This window comes from Ahaetulla prasina, chromosome 4 (assembly GCF_028640845.1).
Source record: "Ahaetulla prasina isolate Xishuangbanna chromosome 4, ASM2864084v1, whole genome shotgun sequence".
Lineage (NCBI taxonomy): Eukaryota > Metazoa > Chordata > Lepidosauria > Squamata > Colubridae > Ahaetulla > Ahaetulla prasina.
The window spans coordinates 62,562,345-62,589,983 of NC_080542.1; the positions used below are offsets into that span (position 1 = coordinate 62,562,345).

Genomic DNA, 27,639 nt, shown 5'->3' on the forward strand with positions numbered 1-27,639 from the left:
TTAACCAGATCACTGGATATTACTATATTGAACTATTTTCAGTAAGAATTGAAAAAAACCCCTTTTTTTCAGGAGGGGATTATGCAGTTTCAGCAGGCCCTGGATAAGCAGATGATCTGGACCCCCTTCATTTGATGCCTTGACATTGGGCAAGGTGACATTGGTCACACATTTAGATTATCTCTGGACGGGGTAATGAATCTCTTCTTGGCTTCTGGGCAGTCTTTAAAACTATTGACCATGGTATTTTTCTGAATCAGCTCCAAGAGCTGGAGGTTGGTTACAGTATATTGAGCTTGTTGACTTCCTTTCTTCAAGGCAGTGATAGTTGTGTTAACTGGAACTCCTATTCAGTGGGTTCCACTCCATTTGTCTCCACTCCACTCCTATTTAATAACTACATGGAAATGTTGGATAAGATCACCTTCATCCTGAAGTGATGCATCAACACCCTGGTAAACTGAAATTCAGTTATATATCTATCCCTGAAGAACTAAGTTCACCTCTTGTCCCATTGCCTCAAGACTGTAGGGGTGTGGATAGAGAATAATATACTTCAGTTAGCAAGATTGAGTAGCTCTGATTCTGGGACTTTTCCCAGAAAAAAATGGTGTGCATTCTGGAGGTCCATCTAGACTCACAATTCCTGTTTAAGCAATCGTGGCTAGGAGGACATTTGCACAACTTTGTAGTGTGCACCAATTATGCCCTTCCCTGGACCATGAGGTCACAGTCACTATCTTCCTGATCATCTCCACAATGGATTAGTGTAACACAATCTGGATGGGATACTAGAGCAGAATATGGCTGCACAGATAATGATGTGTGCATCTGGAAAGGCACATATTACATCTCAATACACAAAGTATATTGAGAATAACAGAACAACAGAGTTGCAAAAGATCTTAGAGTCTTCTCGTATACAACACCTGCTCAAGCAAGAAACCCATACGATTTTAGACAAATAGTTGTCCAATCTCTTCTTTAAAACCTCCAGTGTTGGAGCACCCGCAACTTCTGGAGGCAAGTTGATATACTAATTGTTCAGGAAATTTCACCTTAATTCTAAATTGTTTCTTTCCTTGATTAATTCTCATCCATTGCTTTTTGTCCTGCCTTCAGGTGCTTTGAGGGGGTGTTAACCCCCCTCTCTTGTGGCAACGCCTCAGATACTAAAATGTCACCCCGAGTCCTTCTTTTCATTAAACTATTCCTGCATATGATTTAGCTCCAATCCCTTAATCATCTTTTTTTTTTTTTGGCATCTTCTCTGCCCTCGTTCTACAGTCTCGACATCTTTTTTATATATGGCAATTATACTGGATGCAATATTCCAAGTATGGTCTTATCAACGCATTATAACGGGGTACTAACACTTCACATGATCTTGATTCTATTCCTCTGGTTGCTTTCTTTTGGTTGCTAGTTTGTTTCCAGGTGGAATTTAAGATACTGTTTTTGATCTTTAAAGCCCTATATGGCTTGGGAGCAGATCCTTTGAAGGACCATCTTTTCGTGATTACATTTTCTGCTCTGGTCAGTCAGAAGATGCATGCTGTAGGTCCAATTTGGTGGCATGCCTTTTCTCCTCTGATCCCTACACTCATTCCCTTTAAGACGTGGTTAGCCTGACATCTTTGTTAGCCTTCCAGAAGACTCCTAAGACATGTTTTTTTCACCAGCTTTGGGGATTCCAGGAAGATTCTGCTTAAAGATTAAGATATTTCTTGGGTTTTATCTGTTTATTTCTTGTTTTTTTAATTATTTTTTATTGTTTTTAGATTTTAACTGTAGTTGTTTTGTATGTTGCCAAGAGTCTTATATATGTGACAGAGGTGGTTGCTAAAAAAAATACCCTGAACAAATAAATAAATGGTTGTCTGGCCATCTTAATTACCTAAACTAGCTTACCTTTATTATCTACTGTGTCTACTGTACTCTTAACAGTGGTTTGACTTTGGCAAAAGGAAGCTTGCTTACTGCATTTAAGCCCAGTAAAAACTGTATGTGAAATGAGTAACTTCTGGTAAGTATCCTGTCCCATAAATAATTTTATTTCACTTCAATAAATTTTAAATGCAACCATAAATCAAAAGGTAGGTTCAAAGCTTTAGCAATTACTAATTACAATTAGTTGATAGCCTTTACTTTTTATATACCTAATGGCCCATAAGGGATTCTGCTGAAGTATCTATTAATATATCCTTCTTATAAGGGCATTGAAAGCATTATGGTGTGTTTTCTAAATAATCCTGTTAGTCTCCAATTATGTTACAGCTGTAGAAGACCCTTCAGGGTAATATCTAGCAAACAAACAACATGTGTTAAGAGATCCTTACTGTTAAAAATGTTAACTTGCAACAGCCATGCTAATGTGACCTATAAATATTAAACTCATGCATATACAATGTTCCAATCCATAGAATTTAGCTGCATTCATCATTCTGTTTTCAATTCTGCATGATAAACAGTAACGCCTAATCCTTACATGTGGAGGAGTAAAAATATGAAGGAGTAAAAATATGAAGAGGGCTGAACAAACAGTTCAAAGCTCAGGACTATACTAATAGAATATATTAAAGGAAAAACAGTGACGCCTCTTTCCCTTCCCTTTTTGCAAAAGATACTACCAGATTCCTTCTGATTTTTTTAAAAAACTGTGTGTGTGTGTGTGTGTGTGTGTGTGTGTGTGTGTGTGTGTGTGTGATGAGATGTGTTATATAAATAAAAGAATAATCAATAAATTTTAATTCTAGTTCCAAACTGTTATGTTCGGGCAATGAAGAGGCAGGAGACCAACGAGTGGCAATAGCTCTTGAGTTTATTGTGACCCAGCAAAAGACAACCGGCAAAAACCCCTCTTTAAATACTCTTTTGGCTGAGGCTTCAACCAATCAGCAACGTGCAATTTTCCCGCCCAAAATTCCCTCTCGAAGTTCAAAATACATTACACTCCTTCCCTCCCAGAACGCTTTGTACCTCTATTTACATAATATCTACATGCTATCTCTCTACGTAGTCACGCAGGTAGACAGGGCGTCTCCTAACTCTTTCTGACCTGCGCAGTTCATTTTCTGGGAGAGAGTCGAGCTGGTCGGAGGAACTGTTTGTTCCTCCCCGCTCCTCCTCTAGGCCGTCTGGCCCTGGATTATTGGCTGAATCATTCCTGTTGCCTTCAGGAGGAACCGGTTGGCGTCGCTGGACTTCATCGGAATCAGATAAGTCCTCCGCTCGCCTCGGGTTTGAGTCAGCTGCAGATTCAAACAATTGGTAGTCAGGGCCTGGTTGTTGGTTTCTAATTTGTTTGGTATACGTTTTCTTAGCTGGTCTATGTGGCGTTTCCATACCCGGCCGTCCTCCATGTCTACTACGTATGATTTGGGTCCGTCCTCCATGTCTACTACGTATGATAAATTTCCCCTTTTAACCATGTTGGGCCCTCGCTATAGTTGTGTGCCCATACTAGGTCACCCACTGTCATTTCCCTGGTTTTTCCTTGAATACCCTTGTACCCGTCTGGGGTATAAGTTGGGTTTAGTCGGTCTAGCGGGCACCTGAGTTTCCTGCCCATTAAAAGTTCTGCTGGGCTGCGGCCAGTTGTTACACAAGGGGTCCTATGTTGGACGGCCAGGAAAGTGTCTATTTTCGTTTGCCAGTCGCCTGGACTTATCCTAGATAGCGCTTCCTTGGTGCTCCGAACGAAACGTTCTGCAAGTCCGTTCATCGCCGGGTGGAAAGGCGCCGAGAGGACATGTCTGATACCCTCTCCAGCTAGATACCCCTCAAACTGATTTGCCGTGAATTGCGGGCCGTTGTCAGAGACTAGGGTGTCGGGCAGGCCGTGTGTTACGAATAGATGCCTTAGGACTGTGATTACTGCTTCGGCCGTTGTGCTTTTCATGAGGATTATTTCCAACCATTTTGAGTAGGCATCTACCACAATTAAAAAGGTCTGCCCATGGAACGGCCCCGCAAAATCTATGTGAATCCTGGACCAAGGCCCCTGGGGTTTCTCCCACTCTCTAACTGGGGCTGTAGGGGGTAGCGACCTCGATTCTTGGCAGGATTGGCATTTCCCTACCCTGTCGCTGATGTCCTTATCCATTAAGGGCCACCATACATAACTCCTCGCTAAACTCTTCATCCGCACAATCCCTGGGTGGCCCTCATGCAACAGTTCCAACACATTTTCGCGTAATTTTTCTGGGATAACTACCCTATCCCCCCATAACAGACACCCCCCTTGAACAGACAGTTCTGATTGTTTTTTCGCAAAGTCTTTGAAATGCTCGCCCGGCACAGCGGGCCAACCCCTTTGCACCCAACCGATCACAGTCCGAATTGTAATGTCTCTATACGATGCCTTAGCCACCTGCTTGGATGTGACTGGGCCAGAGTCCAAAGAGTCAATTAGTAAGACGGGTGTCCCCAGGGTGGGGTCCTCAATTGTCTCTGGTAGAGGGCATCTGCTCAGAGCATCCGCATGCCCTAAGTCTTTTCCTGGGCGGTAGAGCAATTTGTAGGAGTATGCTGCTAGGAAAATAGTCCATCGGGTCAGCCTGGGAGAAGGTGCCACGGGCGTTGGGCGGTCACCCGCTAAAAGCCCTAGAAGGGGTCTGTGGTCCGTGACTATCTCGAAATTTCGTCCGAATAAGTATTCGTGAAATTTCTTAACCCCGGAGACTATGGCCAATGCTTCCCTATCTAACTGGCTGTAGTTCCTTTCCGCAGAGGACATAGTCCGGGAATAATACGCTATAAGGGCTTCTGTTCCATTTGGTAACCTGTGGCTAAGCACTGCCCCCACCCCATATGGTGAAGCGTCGCAAACTAGTACTAGTGGCAACGTGCCATTGTACTGGATGAGGAGGCTATCGCTGGACAAAAGGTTTTTTACCCCCTCAAATGCCCTAGCATTTCCCCATGACCACACAGCTTTCTTTGCTAGCAACTTACGTAGCGGCTCGGCTACTGTTGCTTTATTCTTCAAGAATACCGCATAGAAATTAACAAGCCCCAAGAATGCCTGTAATTCTGTTTTATTTTTGGGGGCTGGGGCCTTTCTAATGGCCCGTACCTTGCTCTCTGTGGGGTGGATCCCTTCCCTGTCTATCCTGTATCCTAGGAATTCTACAGATTTCACCCCAATATGGCATTTGTTGAGCTTAACCTTAAGCCCCGCTGACCTAAAAATGCCCAACACCTTCCTTAATTTTACCCCGAGTTCCTCTAAGTTTTCAGCTGATACCAATACATCGTCGAAGTATGGCACCACTCCTGGCAGGCCCTGTAATAATCGCTCCATTAGGTTCTGGAAGAGCCCTGGGGCCACGCTAACTCCGAACTGGAGTCGCGTACATTTGAAAGCCCCGCGGTGCGTGACGATTGTCTGCGCCTCAGCTGTGCTGCTATCTACAGGTAGCTGCTGGTAGGCTTGGGCCAAATCGAGTTTGGCGAAGACCTGCCCTTGCCCTAATGAATGTAGCAGATGTTGCACCACTGGAACGGAGTATGCACTTTTCTGCAACGCTTTGTTAAGCGTTGCTTTGTAGTCAGCGCAAATTCGGACCGACCCGTATGGTTTGACTGGGGTTACTATGGGTGTCTCCCATTTTGCATGGTCGACGGGGACTAATATTCCCTGGCTTACTAACTTGTCCAATTCTCGGTCAATTTTAGGTTTTAGGGTGAATGGGACCCTCCTAGCCTTTAACCGGATAGGGGCAACTTGGGGGTCGAGGTTGAAAGAAATAGGGGTCCCCACGTACTTGCCCAGGCAATCCTTGAATACGTCCTCAAACTCCTGCAGAAGTTCGTCTCTGAGGATGACGTCGCTCCTGTGGACCCCGGTCACTCCCATACCCAAAGCTCGGAACCAGTCCAACCCTAGCAAACTCGGTAGAGTTCCGTTTACTATGGTGATCGGCAGGGTCTTTGTGAATTGTCCATATTTGACTTGGACGGCTGTAGCTCCTCGAACAGGGATCCGATTCCCCTGGTAGTCCTGCACCCTCAGCTTCTGGGTTTGTAGCTGACGTTTAGCGATCGCTGGCAAGTCTCTCACGATGGTGTCCCAGGACATAATTGTGATTGACGACCCAGTGTCTACTTCCATGGGACACGGCACCCCTTCAACGTAGACTTGGGTAAATATCTTCTTCTCTAGTCGTGTCGATGCGTGGCCCACTCTCACAGTGGTCTGATTTAACTTCGCGCCCTTTTTAAACGGACCAATCCCTGGCCGCTTCGCTGCTCCTGCGCTCTGATTGGTCGGTTTGAATTTTTGGCGGGAAGGTTGGGGGGCTCGGCAGGCCCGAGCTATGTGTCCTTTTTTTTCACACCGCCGACAAACCGCATCCTTGAATCTGCAGTTTTGCCGTTGGTGTTGCCCCCCACAACTCACACATTCGTCCCGGTCACCTCTCTCCAGCCTTCCAGTGTGGAACACCTCTTCCTCTTCCTCACCTTCCGATTCGGCCTGGACTTCCTCGCTGTGGACCGGTGTAGTCTTTGTCCCGGCACCTTGCGCGTTTGGCTTTTGCAAGGTCTCCGCCACCTTGGTGGACATTTCATGAGCTCTGGCTTCGTCCAGGGCTATTGCTAGAGTCAGGTTGCTTTTAGACAGCAGCCGCCTTTGTAGTCTGATGTCTCTGACCCCACAAATGAGCTGTTCGAGTAAGGAGTCCTCCAAATCTCTGTACTCGCAGTGGTTTGTGGCTTTCCTCAATGCGGCCATGTACACACTTATTGATTCGCCTTCTCGCTGTACCCGTTGCCTCAATTCGAACCTTTGGACAAACTTTGAGGGTACCGGTGCGTAGTGCGCTCGAAGTGTTGTTTGTAGTGTCTGCCACGGTACCGATTGTACCAGCGTTGGTTCTGACAGTGACTCCGCCGTATCGAAGACCTCTGGACCACAGTGGCTCAGGAAGTATGCTCGCTTCCGATTGTCCGAGACTCCCTGTAGTTCGTTCGCTTCGAGGAAACACTCGAAACGAGCCATGTACGACTCCCATTTTTCCTTGGCTGGGTCGAATGGCGCTGGCGGTGTGTAGCTGGACATCGCTATTTTCCGCCTTCGCAAACTGGCTGGGTTAAGGAATTCCTGGTTCCTTCAGCTCTTTCTTTTGATCTCACTGCTCCAACATCCCACCTTCGTCGCCAATGTTATGTTCGGGCAATGAAGAGGCAGGAGACCAACCAGTGGCAACAGCTCTTTAGTTTATTGTGACCCAGCAAAAGACAACCGGCAAAAACCCCTCTTTAAATACTCTTTTGGCTGAGGCTTCAACCAATCAGCAACGTGCAATTTTCCCGCCCAAAATTCCCTCTCGAAGTTCAAAATACATTACACAAACAATTTCTAATTAACATTTTACAGAGGCAACTTTCTTTGTTTTATAATTAATATGTTGTTCAGATAAAGTCATTACATCTATTGTTTTCTACTCTACATATTGATAAAATAGTTTATCAATTATTTTATGTTTAATACATGTATAAAAGAGCTATTGAAGGTTCACTGCCTATCTGCAAACTCCTTTTCTGGAAGTAATTTACCTGGAGTTGTTTTACTTGTTTAGAAATTCCTTAGGACACAAACATACCTTCCTCTTTAAAAAGTACAACAAAAGTCAATAAATAAAGACTTCAATAAAAGCAAATATCAATTATTAAAGTTATAAGAACAATTTTAAGACTCTAAAACTTTAGCAAGCTTAAGTGAATAAATACATTTTAGCATTTCTCTGAATTACAATGAGGAAGTTTAGTTTCAGATCCAATGACAATTTATTCCATAAAATGGATTCTATCTCAAAAAAGAAAAGAAAAGCAGAACTATTTGTTTCATTGCCACAAAAAGGTGCCCACTGAGGCTGCAGGAGTGCAGTAGATCATTCTGGTACAGGCAATCCTTAAGTTTGGATATGGTTAGCACAGCAGAGCTGTACTACAGCATTATAGGACATTCTGAATCCCTTGTATTGGATTGTCTTTAAAGGACTGAGCCATAAAGAGCAGAATGCAATCATCTAACCTTGAGATTGCCAGATAGTGGTTAAAGAAGACCAAAAAGCCTTAATAATTAGGATGCTGGTTCTTAACAAAGAACAAAATTAATATGCCAGCTATAAATTATAATTTGAAATTCATATTTGTTGCCTGAAAATATATTAGTTTGTTATCTAAAGAATGTTTAGATGTTGAAATAAAGCATAACTAGAAAAAAATTAACAATGCCTTAAAATTTGATATGAATTTAGTACAGAGGATCAATTTTTCTATTTCATTTTTATCTAATTTTATTATTGATCTTACCAATATTTCTCTTATGAAGTACATTGTTATATACACTTTTAATAAATGTTTTATGCTCTATTTTTCTATAATAGACACAATTTTGATTATATGCCAGGTGTGATATATCTGCATCCTTATACAAACTGGGAAGTTATGTAGTTGAAGTATCTTAAAAAGAATCCAAACAAATAAATAAATGCAAATCCTATGTTTATATTTAAAAAAAGGATTTAATTATATCTTTTCATGTGTGAGACCAGTCTCTACAAAAATATATTTTAAATTACTTTAATTTAATTTAATTACTTTAATTATTACCATTACTTTAATTATTCAAGTCAAAGGAAAAGAAACTAATATAAAATTAATATAAATGGACTATGTTGAATTTTGGAGAAGCACAATGACTTTTCTTCAAAGATTTTTCTTTTAATTGGGGAAAATATGCCTGTTGATCATCTGCTTAAACAAGTGTCTCTTCCTAGAAAATCAGCTTCAAACGCCACTATAATCGCCTGAATTAAGAAACAAACGAGGGTAAGCACATGAATCCTGATTTGTAATGCTTTTCTAAAAACTAAAAATAAGCGCTTTCCTAACTACTGATTATAGTCACTTCTAACATCACCCAAAGATTGTAAAGGGAAACTCTCTCCTTAATACTATTATATAGGTACCTTAATTGGGATTGGAACTTCCATTGCTCATGAAGCAACTACTAAGTAAAATATAGGTAATCCTCCACTTACAGCACTGTATTTCCTGACCATTCAAAGTTACAATAGCACTGAAAAAAAGTGACTTTTGACCTGTTTTCACATTTAGGACTGTTGCAGCATTCCCATAGTCACGTAATCAGAATTCAGATGCTTGGCAACTAATTCATATTTATCACAGTTGCATTGTCCTGAGGTCATGTGATAATCTTTTGCAACTTTCTGATAAGCAAAGTCAATGGAGAAGCCAGATTCACTTAATAACAGTATTATTAACTTAACTACTACAGTGATTCACTTAACAACTGTGGCAAGAAAGGTCAGAAAATGGGGCAAAGTTCACTTAACAACTGTCTCACTGAGCAACAGAAATTTTGGGCTCAATAGTTCATAAGCCTATCTGTAAAACAGGACCATACACTTCCTGATGACAATTCCAGTAGTTGCCGTTGTGATTGTTAGGTGAGGATTACCTCTCTGTTATTCTCAGGGCTCTGTGGCACTGCAGAGGCCTCATGTGGCCACACAAAGGTCCAGCAGGTGCCTCATTCAGGCATATCTCATCACTAGTGGGACAAAGATGGTGAATATTAGCTTGAGGCAAGACGAGTGGCAGAAGTAGGTAGGAAGTGGTAGAATGCAGAGCTGCCAAAAGGGCACAGATGAAGCAAAATAGATAGGTTTTGTGCATGTTGTTTAGGCTCCCAAGTGATCATATTTTGATCACATAATCACAAGGACGCTACAATACCTTTATTATATACCTTATTGATAAATTCTTGTAGTGCCACAATAATAAATATGATAACTCAATAACAACAAATGTTTGATTTAAAATGACATTATTATATTACATTAATTTCTATTTTAGAAACTCAAGATTTTGGAATATAAAACATGCAATAAGGTATGAATAAAGAAATTATAATTTAACATGTAGAATCAGGTCACTCCTTCTGGGAAAGAGTCAGTCTTCTTGTACTGTGACTCTGGATAAACGTACTGGGATTATATGTCCTTTATTATAAAGGACAGTGTTTTATTTCAAAAAGTTATGTGTATTTATTTTTCAACATCTCATTTATTTTACATTATGATCATTTAACTTTTACCATACAAATTGCACCATTTAATACAACCAGTGATGGCTCCCTCAGGCACCAACCTGGACGATGAGTAAAAAAAAACGACTCCAGGGAATCTGACCAGGGACTATGGGACCACCAGGGTACATGCAAGAATTAGATGGTCAAGGCAAAGCCACGCTGGGAACATGGGGGGGGGGGGGAATCGGAGATAGGGTAACTGGATGAATAGTCAGCTGTGCTCACTGGAGGAGAGGCACAGCTGCAGCTGGTCAATGAGGAGTTGCTGCTGCCCCCTACTAATCCCAGGTTATGCGGACTTGAGCAGAGGGAGGAGCAATGGAGATAGGTGAAAGACTTACTTCTTGCCCTCCTAAAGAATGCATTAGTCAGAGCATATTTACCTTGGCACTTGGAGCCAGGTGTTGTCAGAGATAGCTGTTCATAATCTGTCCATTTGTGAATGCTTGTGACTCATTGCCTTGAAATCATTGAGACCATGTTGCCATTATCATGCCTTGTACTTATTAAAGTCCAGATGACGTCATTGTGCCTTGCACCCATTGAAGTCAAGTTGCCATCGTTGTGCCTTGCAACCATTTAAGTCAAGTTGCCTTCACTGTGCCTTGAACCTGTGGGAGTTGTGTTGCCTTCATTGTGCCTTGAACCTAACAAAGCTGTCTTTCCTGGGCCTGGAGTCTGAAGAATTATGGTTACTTTTGTTGGGTCTTAACAATCAGCGGTTGCTGTCATCATGCTTGATGTTCTTAGTTCACCTTTCGGGTGTTGCCCTTGTGCCTTAGTTGTGGAAGAGAGTGCGGCCTATTTTGCTCCCATTGCTTTTGTTAAATCCAGTTAATAGTTTCTGGAGAGTTCACTTGAAACTGACTCTAAGGACTGCGCATACAGAATTGGCATCTGGGGAATGACTACTGATTGGTTGGGTGACATAAATATGCTTAACCCTGTGCATGCTAGATATGTGTGTGTGTGTGTGTAGAAAAGGACACAATCTTTTATATTTATGTGAAAAAATGGAAACAGCTTCTTTAAATAAATGTACACATATTGTTTGATTATATATATTTTACTAGAATATATACTTTGTAAAGCTTTTTTTTGTTCTTGAATTTATCTTTGTAAAATAAATTTATAAAGATAAACTTTTTATTTTTATGAATCTATTTCAGATTTTCCTCTTTTTCAGGTTTGCCTTTTATTTTTGGTCACTGTAGTTGTCTTTTTCAGTATGAATTTCAGCTGATTTTTTTTAGTAAATAAGTCATTCTGCTTCATCTATTACTGAAAAATCACAAATAATTGACTTCATGACTTTCTACTAAACAATTATAGAAAATAGAGTATATCACCCAAGAAAAGCAGTACCCAAATTAATCTACAGGGTAAAAGTCAAAATAAAATAAATTTCCAAATGATAAAAGAATAATATTAGTTTAGAACTGCTGTTTTTTTTCCTACTTGTACTTTCACTAATTCAGTTGGTGAAGCAATTTTAATCTATAAATTGCATAGAAAGCTTAGATTCAAAATGGCTAGAAACCATATTTAGTAAACCTAAATGATAAATAGCCTACATGAAAGTTAAAAGAGAAAATTTTGGTTTTTAAAAAATTGATTTTGACATTATCCATACTACTTGAGTATCCAGAGTAACACAATATTTTTGAGATTTATAGAAATAAAGAAGAATTCCCTTAGAATTTTCTTTTAGGTAAGAAAAAAACTGCATCATTAACTTGAGTTTGAAATGCCATTTCCTCATATACAGAGTTTATAAATGAGAAGGAACAAATCTCCTTTGGGTGCAACTTTAAGGCACTTGGCTAGAAAGCAGGAAACTGTGAATTTAAGTCCTTCCTTAGGTATCAAAGCCAGCTGGGTGACCTTGGGGCCAGTTACTCTCTTTTAGTCCAACTCACAAAGGTGTTGTTGTGGAGAAAATAAAAAGAAAATGGATATATTTGCCACCTTGAATTATTTGTAAAAATAATAAAGGCAAGATATAAATAAAAATATAATAAATCAGTTGAAGAACATGCCTCCAGAAATCGTGGGTGCTCCAACCCTGAAAGTTTTTAAGAAGTACATGATAAACTTCTCCTAAAATTAAAATCCTATGGCATTTCAGGACCCTTACACAACTGAATATCTGCTTTTTTGTCAAACAGGCAACAAGTAGTTAAAATTGGTAATGCTCTATCAAATCCTGTTCCTGTCAAGAGTGGTGTTCCTCAAGGTAGCGTTCTTGGACCAACTCTCTTTATAATATACATAAATGATCTTTGTGATCATATCTCAAGTAACTATGTTCTCTTTGCTGATGATGTCAAACTTTTCAACACCACTGACAATACATCCACAATTCAAAAGGACCTTGATCATCTAATTGCTTGGTCTAAAATTTGGCAACTACAAATCTCAACCAGTAAATGCTCAGTCTTGCATATTGGAAGAAAGAACCCAATCACAAAGTACATGCTTGATGGACATTACCTCACAGATGACCCCCACCCTGTCAAAGACCTTGGAGTTTTTATATCTAACGATCTAAGTGCCAAAGCCCACTGCAACTATATAGCAAAAAAGGCTCTAAGAGTTGTTAACTTAATTCTACGTAGCTTCTTTTCAAAAAACACCACGCTACTGACCAGAGCATATAAAACATTTGCTAGGCCAATTCTTGATTACTGCTCGCCTGTCTGGAACCCATACCATATATCTGATATCAATACAGTTGAGCGTGTCCAAAGGTATTTTACAAGAAGAGTTCTCCATTCCTCCAAAACCAATAAAATACCTTATTCCACCAGACTTGATATCCTGGGTCTAGAAAACTTGGAACTTCATCGCCTTCGACAGGACCTGGGTTTAGCTCATAAAATCATCCGTTGTAATGTCCTTCCTATCAATGACTTCTTCAGTTTCAATAACAATAACACAAGAATCAAACTCCCCCCGCTTCATTTCCCAAATAAAATATTACTCATAAGAAAATGCTCCCACATAAACAAGGAAAAATCAAGCTGCTAATAAGGAACCTGCCTGGAATTCCGCATTCCTGCCAGCTGCATAAAGGAAACTTTGTAAGCAGAAAACAGCTACCGGTGCTTAGAGATAATAGAAAGTGGAAGCCGGAAGTTCGGCTCCATTTACAAGCAGGCAGAAAACTCATTCAAGACAGAATATTTCACAATGGAAATTGCCCAAACCTTTTTAGAAACACAAAGCCCATGTTGCACAAATTCCAAAACTTCAAAAACATAGAACCATTTAAGAATTCCTACTCTTATCCAATTTGTTGTTCAGCCTTTCTCCTTCCAGCAGCTGTGTCAATTTAAAGCGACAGCATCTTTTTTCCCCCCTTCTTCTTTGCCAAGCGATCTCCTGGCTGAGAAGCAAGTCCTTATTTTTTCATTCTAGCCAATCAGTTGGGAGGCTTCTTGGTTTCTCAATTTAAAGCAGTGGTGTCTTGGGGGTTTTTTTTCTCTTCTTTGTCAAGTGAGTCCTGAGTTTTTTCCTTCTAGCTGATCAGTTGGGACTCAGGAGGCAGCAATAGATTGGGGGAGGGGCCAGGCAGAGGTGGCATTTACCAGTTCTCTGAACTACTCAAAATGTTTACTACCGGTTCTTGCAAACCGGAGAGAACCGGTAGTAACCCACCACTGATCAAGTAACACTTTTTCTCCAAGGGAGGTTTCATAATAGCCAACTTCTGAACTTTAATGTAATTTCCTAATCTAAATCTAGAATCATATATAATAGGTCTGCCATTTGCTAGAACTTTGTATGTTATCAATTACAAAATTGAAGAATTCATAAAAGATTAATTAAATCAAGTAGCAACTAGTTGTGAAACAGTAACAATATAAAGATAAGACATTTTATCCATGAACTCCCAAGTTGCCACAGCTGACTTCAAAAGATTCTTTTGTAAATGATTTTTCCTTTGATCAATTAGCTTTGGTTTGAATGCTAGATGGCTAGTCAATTTCAATAAAATTGTTATTGTACAAAATGAAATAGTTGCTTGAATCACAGAAATGACGCTTATTGTTTTCATTTTGAATATTAAATAGAAGTATGTTGATATCTTACATATACATATAGATAATATAATCTGCATTCGAACACTTTGCTTTTATATTAAATATATATATCTATGGTTCAACCCTAACTAGAGGTTGAATTCACATTGAAATTTTGAGATGCCAGGCTCTATGGACTTTTGTCTCATTATTGTTAAATTTTTTCTCCCCATTTCTGAGTAAGACAGAATGTTACATTGACAAGTGAGCTAATAGCAACTTAGACTTAGCACCTCCAACCACACTGATGTTGTAGGCTGTTGATAATTGCAAAACTAATTCCCACAAAAATATTCATCATATTATCATGACAAATATATGGTAAGGAGTGAAAATCATCATATTTATTTCTAAGTTTTATTTATTTCTAAAACTTATATTGCCTCCATTTAATACTAATTAAATGTTATAATTACAGGGTGGATGAAAAAAAGTGCTATTCTAACGAAACATGGAAAGATTTTGGTCTTCACCACAAACTGCTCATAACAACAAACCTTCTTGATATCAAGATGATCCAAGTCTTTAGTATCATGTTATAACTAATTAGAAGGTTTACTTATTGGGTAATATGCTGTCTCTGAGGGCTGTAAAGCACTGTGAGGTATATAACTATAAGTGCTATTGCTACTTTCAGCTCCAACTATAAAAGAGAGTTGGACAAATGTCAGCCCTGCCTAAGTTTGGCTGTCCTCTCAACAGTCAGCTGAATTATATTTATATATGTTTGAAGCATAATGCTTTGAGTGTTTATTAATAATACCTTTATTTCTTAATTGTATGTGGGTGGATAATTACTTCAGTCTTTTTAGAAATCATCCCAAGTGCAATTACAAATGACTGAAAGTGTCTTTGCTATAACAGAGGGAATTAATTCAGACTGAATTAATTCAGTCAAGAAATAGAGAGTCGTATTATATTTGCTACAAATCACTGCAAACTATTTCATGTAAACAATTAATTAGTTATCTTGGGCCAGGCATACTATACACTAGATACTATGTTGCTGTATAGTTGTATATTCTGTAGTGAAAACCAATATAAAGGATAGGAATTTGTATTTGTAACATATTTTGAGTTAAGTGTTTAACTAGTTTCATTTTTCTTACTTCTTAACACTCAGAATCTATGGTTCTTAGAGAGAACTCCATGGTTCAACTATCAGGAGTTATTTAGAAGAATAGAATAGAGTGCTCAAACACAGATCAAATTTAATTTATCCATAAAAGAACTTGAAAAGCAGGAGAGAGTATGAACCAGGTGGGGGGAAAGTTAAGCCTCTCTCAAGTTGAATCCAATATCCACTTAGTTATCTTAGCAACAATATGTAAATAATTTACACCTGCTTTGGATGGGAGCCTATTTGGCTTTTTTGAGATTAGCCAACATCAATTAGGTGTGCCAAGTGCTACAATAAATGCAAACTAGAAAACACCTTTGCAATAAAAATACCTCCTTTATTTGCCAGTCACAAAAGTAAAATAAATATTTATGCACTTTTCTCCAGTTACTTGAATGCTGAAATTTTTCTACATCCAATCAAACTAGATTATAACCTAATTTGTTTAAATTGGGAAAAATAAGTTTGGCAGGATAGTCTTTAAAATTGAATGATGAGTATTTAAAGGTTTGCTTATAGAGAATGAGGTGAAATATGAAACAAATAGGTTGCTCTATTTTAAGAGATGGCGTTCAATTATTAAAGTTGTTTATATTTGTTGGCATAAATGAGGTAGCTATTACTTTCTCTTTCCTTCTCTTATTTCTTTTTCTTTCACACTTTTTGTTTTCTATACTTTGTATTAGTTTTATCTGTACAATATAATTTTTAATAATATTATTATTTAAAAAGAATAGTATCTGGAACAAATATTTGTGCTATAAAAGAAGGCAGAACTTCTGGTTAATGAAGTATTGAAGCATAATATATGTAGATGTTACTTCCTCAAATGCATTTAGTGAAGTAATGAGATTATGGAGTCAAAACTATCAATACTGTATGTGGCTAAGGCACTAGTCTGTATAAACCAGGAGTCTGTGAATTCTAGTCCCTCCTTAGGCACTAAAGCCAGCTGAATGACTTTTTCCTCAGTCAGTCTCTCTCAACCCAACAGTATTATTGTTGTGGGGAAGATATCAGGAGGAACGAATACTCACTAAAATCAGCAAAACTTGACAGTCCAGTAAATATTTATTAGATTCTTGTGCCAAATCAATTCTATACAAGCTTTTTCTCCATTCTCCATTGGTCAGACTATCAATAAAATATTACATCTCATTCTGGACATTGTATTTTGGGAATGACATTAACAATCAGCTTCAAATTCAACAATAAAAATAAGAATCCTCTTTTAAAGAAATATATTGATCAGTTAGTATAGATACACCAACAGAATGGCTAAAATATGGAATTATAAGTAGGGACATACGAAGAACTCATAATTAATATTAACCAGTTTATATTTTTAAAAATATGCACTGATAAAACTACTTGATAGTGTATATAGTTAAATGTATTAAAAGTTCAACCAGAATATTTGAAAAGTTATGGTATGCATAGTGATGAACATTTTCCTCCTTGAAATGTACCATATTTTTGGACTATAAGACACTGGGCTGTAAGACGCAACTAGCTTTTAGGGAGGATAACAAGAAAAAAAATCTGCCTCGGCCTTCCAGCATCCATCTGGTATTTGTCTGGCCCATTCACCTCTGCCGCCACCCATTCACCACCACTGTTTTTCTTTGAAGACATTTTGCTTCTCATCCAAGAAGCTTCTTCAGTTCTGACTGGATGATGGGGAGTGGAAGGATTTCTATTCCTTGCAGACAGCTGATCATTTGCATTCTTTTAGAATCATTGAGGCCTCCAAGTGAGATAATCATATCCTGGATGACTGATAATATCCATAGACATTTAGCTATGCACTTTGGAATGAACACCCTCTGAATGGTGCGGGAGTAAGCAGATTTCCAGAAAAAAATTGTAGACTACAGGAATCATTTGTGCTTCAGTTTGAGATGCAGACAACACAGACTTATCCCAATAGCCTGCACCTGTGTTTAACAGTGAAGGGACACAGGGCAAAAAACATCCTGCAGAAAGCACAGCTCCACAACGCAGTCCTCTCAACTGTTCCAAGAAGTCTCCACACTCATTTGCACTACTCAGGTGACCCTAAGGACACAGATAAACCTCCAAGTGGACTCAACAGCTATCTAAAAAGAATGCAAGTGACCAGCTGTATGCAAGAATTATACATCCTTCCATTCTCCATCATCCAGTCAGAACTGAAGAAACCTCTTGGATGAGAAGCAAAATGTCTTCAAAGAAAAACAAGAAAGTCCAGTTGCCTTTGGGACAAGTACGTTTGGGACAACTATGACCTGGATGACTGAGAATCTCCATAGACACTTGAGCACATAGTAAATTTAAAATGCATTGCATTGATTCATAATGATTTCTTAAATTAGCTTGAATGTTTGCAATTATTATTTGATATAATTATCAAATCAAATTTGTGAAGTAATTTAAAAAATTTTTAGCAGTTCAATGTTAAATCAGTTAAAACTTAATGATACGTTTCATTGATTCCCTTTTATTCTACAATTACTTTTACAGATAATCATTTACCTGCTAATCTAAGTAAATGACCAAAAACCTCTTAGTGAGTCCAATCAGGCCAGGAAAAGAAATAGAATACTAACCATTTCCCAATATATTATTTGTGAAAATAAAATGAAACTATAACCCAAAAGACCCTACATGGATTAATAATACATTGTGCTGTATTATTAAGATGTTATTCAACAGCAAATCATTAATGAATCAAGATGCTGAATATTTTTTTAAAAAAATACTTGTATAGAAATCAGAAAACTGAAGCAGTTTGGCAAAACAGTGAAAAATCAGTTCTCAGTTAAATACCATTTTGTTAGAAAATGTGTTTTATTTCACTGACATTTTTATTCAAATCTAAAACTCTGAAAACTTCCTTTTATATGAAACAATTAAGTTTTTATGATCAATATCAAAGAAGTTATATAGTCATAAATGAATAGATACTAATTTATATAGCGAGAATGTATTTATCAGTAATTCTTTTATTTTGAAATTCTTGATAGCAAAGGAACATGGATGGCTATATTCGTTACAGCACTAAAAGCCAGTGATTAATCATCTAAAAACTGAAGTAAAAAAGAATATTTTTAATTTAAAACAAGCAATATCATGATATTACATTTAAATTCTTATTACCTGCATGAAAGAAATTTTCATGAAAGAAATTTTCATGCAGGTAATAAGAATTTAAAGGATATTTTACTACTAAGATCAATAAACAATTTATTTCTCCCACTTAAATTTCCTTTGAATTTGGTTAGAAAAATACTAATATATAATGCAAAATGAATTATATTACAGTATATTTTTCGATTACAGAGATTATATAGCTAGGAACGAATTAATTTATTGCAATTATTGTACTTACATTGTACCCTGTCCAATTTACCAATGTACTGAAATAGGCTATTGATTAATTCCAATACATTAATTAGAAAAATTGCCATCCCTAATAATTTTTTATCATTAGATGATGATTCAATCTTAGCCAGACAAGATTTTTAAAAAATATTTGTATAGAAATCAGAAAACTGAAGCAGTTTGGCAAAACAGTGAAAAATCAGTTCTCAGTTAAATACCATTTTGTTAGAAAATGTGTTTTATTTCACTGACATTTTTATTCAAATCTAAAACTCTGAAAACTTCCTTTTATATGAAACAATTAAGTTTTTATGATCAATATCAAAGAAGTTATATAGTCATAAATGAATAGATACTAATTTATATAGCGAGAATGTATTTATCAGTAATTCTTTTATTTTGAAATTCTTGATAGCAAAGGAACATGGATGGCTATATTCGTTACAGCACTAAAAGCCAGTGATTAATCATCTAAAAACTGAAGTAAAAAAGAATATTTTTAATTTAAAACAAGCAATATCATGATATTACATTTAAATTCTTATTACCTGCATGAAAGAAATTTTCATGAAAGAAATTTTCATGCAGGTAATAAGAATTTAAAGGATATTTTACTACTAAGATCAATAAACAATTTATTTCTCCCACTTAAATTTCCTTTGAATTTGGTTAGAAAAATACTAATATATAATGCAAAATGAATTATATTACAGTATATTTTTCGATTACAGAGATTATATAGCTAGGAACGAATTAATTTATTGCAATTATTGTACTTACATTGTACCCTGTCCAATTTACCAATGTACTGAAATAGGCTATTGATTAATTCCAATACATTAATTAGAAAAATTGCCATCCCTAATAATTTTTTATCATTAGATGATGATTCAATCTTAGCCAGACAAGATTTTTAAAAATATTTTTGGTAATAATAAGCAAAGAGAGACTGAGTAGGATGTATAAGTAAATAAAATATAAAGCTATTACAGATATCACATCAAAATCAAGAAGTCTCTATTCAGTATAATATGGCTGATAGCAATGTCTTTATTTCCCATTGTGGTACAATTTACTGGCAATCTTCTTATAAAACTAAGCCTGAAAGATAAAAATAGTTTTAAATATACAGATCCAATTAATATAGTAATATTTTTATGTTAAGCAGTTCTCAGAGTTCATTCATGAAGATATCTCAATTTGCAATGGCCAAGAACTATTCTGGGTGCAAGTTATTTGGAACTCTTAAAGACAGAATTACCCTACCATTTTTCTGAACTCCTTATCATTGGTTCTATTTGTTTCTTGGTTGTCTATGAAATCTTTTAGTCCCTTTCACATATAAATTAACTTAAATTCCTAGTACAATGATTGTTCTTATATCTTCCATTTTCAAATGTGATATAATGATATAATGAATATCATTATAAACAGGCCTCGCATGAGGTACTTATTGGAACATTGGCTATAAGAAAATCCACTTCATCTCTGCACAGAACCCTTGATAGATCCAACAGAGTCTCAGGAACTATTCTGATAGTCTTTCAAATTAAGGGATTCATGGCGATGTTTTGTCTGGGAGCCCTTAAAATCCTGGAGGCACTATTAATGCACTGATAACATATGTAAGGGATAAATTCAACTGCGTTAGGGATGACTATTTGGTTGCAAATTGAGATGCCATGCTTGATTATTAAATGTTCCTTTCAAATGTCTACTCCCATTTGCAAAAAGTATAAGGGGAAAAAGCATACACAAATTGCTCTGTTTTATTTAAACTGTTCTTCCATTTTAGTTCTTAACTTCCATAAAAATACCTGAGGATTAAATATAAAATATTGATTCTTTAATAATTCATGCCATTGGATAGCATGAGTTATTTAACACAGATGTGATATCCTTTGCTAGAAAAGAATTATAGTGAAAAACAATGCCATCTTCCGTAAACCAGGCATAGTCTGGGCAGTTGCTTTCTAATTTAACAGATATATTGTAATTCACCCAGAGTCTTATTGGAATTGGCCTTAGCAAATCTAGTAAGGACGTACATACATATGTACGTACAGACATACATACATACATACATACATACATACATACATACATTTCATTTGCAGTTGACACTGGCAGTTGGAGACCAAGTATTACATGATGGATGAGCTACTGCTTTGCTCCAGCTCCTGCCAACCAAGTAATTCGGAAGAATGCAAATGCAAGTAGATAACTAGGTACCATTTTGGTGGGAAGGCAACAGCATTCCATGTGACTCAGTGTAGGCATGCTGGCCCCATATCTATATATGTAAAAGCAAAAACCACTCATGCATTAATCACAAAATCTCCAGAACCGTAAAGCCTACAAACTTGAAATTTGCCATGTATGTTCCACTTGGCTTCTAGGTGCTCACTAAGAAAAGATTTTTCAAAATGACCATCACAGTATTTCCTATATTATTATTAACACGCTCTGATGCTAAAGAGTTCTACTGCCCCTCCCCACCTGAGAAGAAATCTGTTTCAAATGCAAAACACAAGTAGAAGCGTTTCAGTTTCAGTTTTACTTTCATAGCAGGAAGCAACTTTAATACAGAACACTTGAGCTAAACCATGCCCAACCTCCTTCCTGTCTCCTTCTTGCTCATACAGCAAATACTATTCACTTTCCAAACAGCCCTCTGATGCTAAGGAGTTCTACTCCCCCTCGCCACCTGAAAAGAAATCTGTGCCAAATGCAAAACACAAGCAGAGAAGATTTTCAGTTTCAGTTTTACTTTCACAGCAGCAAGCAGCTTTACTACAGAACAGTTAAGCTAAGCCACGCCCAGCCTCCTTCCTGTCTCCTTGCTCACACATCAAATACTGTTTGAGTTTCCAAACAGCCCTCAACTCTCTTATACACTGACAGGATGCTAGCCAGATGAATACCGATGAATGCTGCAGGCTGGGACATTCTACTCACCCTCCCTCTCTGTTCCAATTGCCAGTTGCATTGTATTAACACACTCTGATGCTACAGAGTTACACATTATACAGTAAGTTTCAAGCTGTAAATGTCAATTAATCAAGCCCGAGCACATAGTTTCTTAGCGAAGCACAGGCATCCAGCTAGTATGTTATATACGTCAAATCATCAAGTTTCCTTCAACTGGTTAAAGCTAAGCTACCTAATATTATTAAAAATAATTTAACATCCCAGGATGGGGAGGAGCAGCAGCTACACCACAAGAAAAGTGGTGTATAAATTGGATAAATAAATGAAAAAACAAATAAAAATGAAAGCTCTCTTTTTGAAGGAGCTAAACAATATATACATTAAACATTAACTTCAGTTAAGAGTATTGAAGCAGTGTATAAAACACATTTGCCATGAGCAAACTAAATTGATTTAAACCAGGTTATTTCCATGTACATTTGAATGGAAATGATTCTTATATGGAAATTCTACATCCAATTAGGTGGCCTAAATCCTATTGAAATCAGGATCGAATCACACAGTTACCAACCAAAAATTAGGTCGGAAAGAAATCATACTGAAGAAAAAGTGGGAGTATTACGTTCACCTGTTTTTGTGGATCAGTTCCACCTGTCAAAAATGCTACAAGAAATGTCCTGATGATGGTGATTTCATGGGAATGTCCCAACTAAAGATGATTTTGCCTCAGGTTTTGGATCCACTGAGTCCAAATTATTCAGTGCCTCCAACCAAAAAGACACTGGCCCTAAGCTTAGAGGTTCCATAACTATTTCTCTTTCCAGTGTTTCCAGCTGAGACTGATATAAAAGAAACATACAAAATGTCTAGTGCACTGAAAATTGAGCAAAAGGATTCATCCTAGCCATAATGCCAAAATTTTAGCAGTGATGTGCTAAATGTGAAATCAGATGGCACAACTGTTGCTATAATGACTTAGATTTGGAGGAATCTTAAATCTTTTTACTAAGAAGTAAGTCCCATTTCTCTGTGGAGTTTCTTATTAGTAAATATAATTAAATCAAAACTGTTCATCTATTATAAGGGAGATGCATTTACTTCCTTAATATATAGATGAGAAGAGAAACAAGGCAAAACAGCTGTAAATTGTTACTATACATACTAGTTGAAAACCCTGGAAAGAGAAATAGTTATCTTTTTATGATATTCAAACAAATAAAAACTTTGCTCCATCTATTTTTCAAAGACATTAGATGCTATCAAACATCTTCATTTGCTTTTGAAATGAAATGTTTAAGGGTTTCTTGTTATATATTATTGTACAACTGCTTTGAAAACTAGTTATTTATTTGAAAGTTCTTAATTATGTTTAAATTTCAATTGCCCACATATTTTTCCTTCTTCATTGAATCTGTAAATCATGAACTTAAAAATAGACTACCAGATTATCTGGACAAATCATAATGCTCAGCTTATCTCTCTCTCTCTCTCTCTCTCTCTCTCTCTCTCTCTCTCTCCACTCCCTCCCCCTGAAAAATATACAGTTTGTTTTGTCAATCAGTTGAAAAGCAGTGGGCAAAGAGTAATCTTATATAAATTGTCTGGCTACATATATTTCATTAAGGTACATATATACATGTCAACTTTATGGGTAAAAATGCAGGACAAAAACTTGCTACAAACCATAGGCATGATTTAATGTCTATGCTTGTGGGTTATGTTCATGGTTGTGGCAGAGGGTGGTTATGTTTGTGTGTCATGAATATATTCAGTCAAGGAAAACAATCTCAGAAAGCACAATAGAAGGTTGTTTCCTTTTGTGTTATTCTCTGATCAAAATAGATTTCTATTCTCTCTTAAAAAAAACACAATCTGTGCATGTCAAACACAACAGTAAATAGATGCCCATCTTTCTTTAAGCTCTTTTACCTTAGATTCAAATTAGAATTATATATGGAAACTAGCCTTGTTAACATGCTGGTCCAGCAAACTCAAGTCTGCAAACCATCCCTATTCTTTTCTTTTATTCACAGTACAAGTGTGTAAATCTGTAGACACCTGAGGAAGCCCTGAAGAACTATAAATAGCTTTTTCTGAGGCAGGGGGAGGGGAAATAGCACATTCCTAAAGATGGTGCAGAGCAGATTTTTGTACAAATTATTCAGGAAAGAAAACGTCTTAAGAAGTTTAAGAATATTATACATAAGAGTGTGAAAGAAAAATCTGTTGCCACTAAGAAGGATCCAATAGAAAAACCAAGATCTCAAGCAGGTGGAAGGATTTTGTCATTGGGATAAGGAACAAGAGAGGGAAGAAAATATCAGGAAACGGGGGAAAGGGATGGTACATATGCATGTGTGTATGTATGTGTGTGTATATGTGTGTGTGTGTGTGTGTGTGTGTGTTGTGTATGTATGTTTGTATATGTATATACACACAATAATGCACACACACACACAATCCCTTTCCCCAGTTCAAATATATATGTATGTATGTATGTATGTATGTATGTATGTATGTATGTATACGTATACGTATACGTATACGTATGTATGTATGTATGTATGTATGTATGTATGTATGTATAGTAATAAAACCAGCGGTGTGGAAGAATTTTCTCATTGGAGGAACAAGAGGGGGAAGAAAATATCAGGAAACTGGGAAAAGGGATGGTAATATGCATGCATGCATGTGTGTGTGTATGTGCGCACACACACACACACACACACACACACAATACATGCACAAACACACAAAATCCCTTTCCCCAGTTCAAGTATTTATATTTGAATAGTAATAAAATTAGTGGTTTGCCTTTCTAATATTTTCATAGAAAGAAGCAAATTCCTTCATTATTAATTCCTAACTGTCAACCCACAGATAGCCTAATTTCCTGCCTGGGCAGGTGGTTGGATTAGAAGACCTCCAAGGTCCCTTCCAACTCTGTTATTATTAGTAGTATTATTATTCAAACTTTCTTGTATCCCTTTGGGGGTAAGCCATCATGCTAGAAACTGGAAGATCATGAATTCTAGTCCTGTCTTAGGCACAAAGTCAGTTGGGTGACCTCTGGATATATTGAAGTAGAGTTTATGACAAATGCAAAAAACATTCTGGAAGGTTGCTTAATATTAATCAAATTATTCTTTTTCTAGGCAGTGACCCCAAATTCTACAACTGGCTGGCTGGCTTATTTTATGAACATGTAAAATATAGAGTCAGTTTGGGGTAGTGGTTAAGGCATCAGAATAGAATCTTGGAGACCATGAATTCTAATTCTTAAGTACAAATCTGGATGACCTTGGGCCTGTCATCTCTCTCAGCCCTATAAAGGAGGCAATGGCAAACCACTTCTGAAAAACCTTGTCCATAAAACTGTAGCTCATTCAGTTTCTGAGAATCAGGCACAATTGGATGAAGAAAAATAATAATCCATCCACCATATCATACTCCCAACCCACTTTTGTCTCATTTAAAATATCCCCAAATTAGGCATGGGATAATGGTTGCACATATATTCACAGAGAAAGATTTGCTTCAGAATACCAATTCAACACTTTATCATATCCTTTATGTTCTCAGAAAACAAATAACATTTACATTTATTGAGACATGTAAAACAGTTATTGATACCATTAATATGAGATTTAAGAGGAGCTCATGCCAATACTAACATCAACTCTTTACTTCTACCAGATGCCCTCAATAGATATTATGCTCTATAACCTGTAAGGGAAGCAATTAAACGTGCATCCAATAGTCAAAAAACATACAACACTTCACATCATAAACTGCAAATCAGGTTGCAATTCCAAGCCTTTTGGTTAGAGATTTTCAAAATATGTAATTTGTCAAACAATTTTTTAAAAATAAATTTGCTACTTGTTTAATGGAATAGTATGATTGCAAAGACTGTTTGCATTCATGAGAATCTTGAAAATGAATACCAGAAATCAACTTCTTTCAAAAATATACACTGTTATAATTTTTAAAAAAGATTCTGCTTGTTTGCCCTATCCTTATCAGAAGACATTGTACTGTGAACATTTTTTAGCATTTTCCCCCTTCCCCCGCTTGAAGATTGAAGAACAACCTGGTGAGGAACTGTTTGGGGAAACCTACTCACCGTCTTCCAGAGGGGCTGCCTCTTGGCACTGACTGAAGTGGCAGTGACTATGAGATGAGAGACGGACACTATCAAACCGAAGACAATGGCCAGGAGAGTGCGGACGGGCAAAAGAGAGTAGGAGACGAAGATGACCAGCATGAGCTGCCACATACCCTGCTCGGGGGCGCTGGGTGGCTCCATGCCATAGGCGCCTACCGAGAAAGGGCAGCAGAGGAAGGCGAAGGTAAAGCTGAAAAGCAAGGTGAGCTTCACTATCTGCTGCAGTTGTGTGACTTGCAGGTACTTAACATTGGTGACAATGAAGAGGGAGAGGAAGATGATACAGTGTACCGGATGGGAGCCCTTGGAAATAGTCAGGCTGGGGCCCGAAAGCAGCTCCAATAGCGCCAAGCTGGCAGTCAGCGCGATCAGCACGGCCAGCGCTTTGAGCGTGGACGTCTGCTCCAGCTTCAGATTGTAATTCTGGAAGAGCGACTCCAGTTCCTTGCAGTCGAACTGGTCCTCACAGGCGACGCCGTCCAGAAAGGGAACCGGGGGACCCTCTCCGACAGTTCTCACTGCCGTGGCCGCAGCTCCGGAGGTGCTGCTACTACTGCCTGCAGCCGACGGAGGTGGCGGCGGCTGCGCCGCCAACGGCGGGCCGGGTGTGGAGGAGCAGCAGCAACAGCAACAGCAGCGGCGGCGGCGGCAACATTTCTTCTTCCTCGTCTTTTTGCTCTTCTTGACTTTCTGAAACGGCATTTCTTCCATGTCACGGCCATTCATAAACCCCGCAGAGGGAAAGCTCCTCCGCTGCTTCGGCCACTGTCGCTCCCGTCGCTCAGCTCTGGAAAGAAACCGGAGGAAGAGGGGCGGGAGGGGGGCGGCGGCTGCTGCTTTTTTGAGAACGCGGGAAAGCGGTAACGGGGGTGGAGAGCAGGAGCGGTTCAAGACACTGAAAGCCAACCGAAAAGAGAGCAGCAGTCTCCAAAGGCAGCCCACCCGCCGAGCCGCCGCCACACGCAACAGCAATCGCCGGAGAGGTCCTCTTTTCAGATGGCCTCAGAGCGACTTTCGGAGGCGCAAAGTCACTCTCACTAGGCTTCGGGCTACCGCTGCTGCCGCTTCTAATTCAACGCGCGGTGTTCCCTGCTCGCACTACATAGCTAATAGCTTCTCGCCTCCGACACTCGGCTTTCCTAGGCTGCAGCTTGCAGAGGCTACAAGCCCCGAATGGCTTCGTCCGAAGACAGGAAAGCCAGCAAAAAAGAGGAAGGGCTGAGACACAAAAGACGAGGATTGGCAAAAGACTCGATCCAGAGGCTGGTTTGATCAGAGGCGGCAATTTGGAAGATACGGTGGTAGGAGGGAAACACAAGCATGCTGGTTCCTAGGGAATTAGTCGAAGCAATAAGAGCTCAACCCTCCCACCAGTATCGCAAGCGAATAAAAAAAAGAGATCTTCCTTATAATAATTATACATATAGGGTTAAATTAAGAGGATTCCAAAAGCGACAGAGCCAAAGCAGGGGAGAGAAAGAGTAAGTGAGGGAAATATCGACACAGGGAAAGACAGGGTGATCCCCTTCCTACGTCCAAAAGCATTTTAACTGAGGAAGCGTCCTGCGCCTGCGCACCCTTTTGGCTTGAGAAACCAGGCGCGTCTGCCCAATCTTAGTAGATTGTCGGGGGTGGGGTGCGGGGGAGAGAAATGTCCGTTTGAGGTTTTAACAGGATTGTGTCCGAGTTTGACACTCCCCCCCCATCCACCTCCTTAGCTTTCTCCTAATTCTTGGTCCTCCTCCATTTCTCCATCACGCGTATTCGTGTTCTTATTCCCCTTCACCCATCAAAACGAGCGAGGGTTTTTTTTAACTTTGTGTCACGCCTTCCTGCCAACAGATTAGAA

At 38.3% G+C, this 27,639-nt stretch overlaps 1 protein-coding gene across 1 annotated transcript in view; it reads right to left on the reverse strand.

Annotated features, from left to right (window-relative positions):
* ADCY1 (adenylate cyclase 1) overlaps positions 1-26,516 on the reverse strand; it is a 177,907-nt gene extending 151,391 nt beyond the window's left edge. The window contains exon 1 of the mRNA XM_058183642.1: positions 25,749-26,516. Within this exon, the coding sequence (XP_058039625.1) occupies positions 25,749-26,516 (768 nt within the window). The remainder of the gene's footprint in view (positions 1-25,748) is intronic.
* Between the last annotated feature and the right edge of the window lie 1,123 nt (positions 26,517-27,639).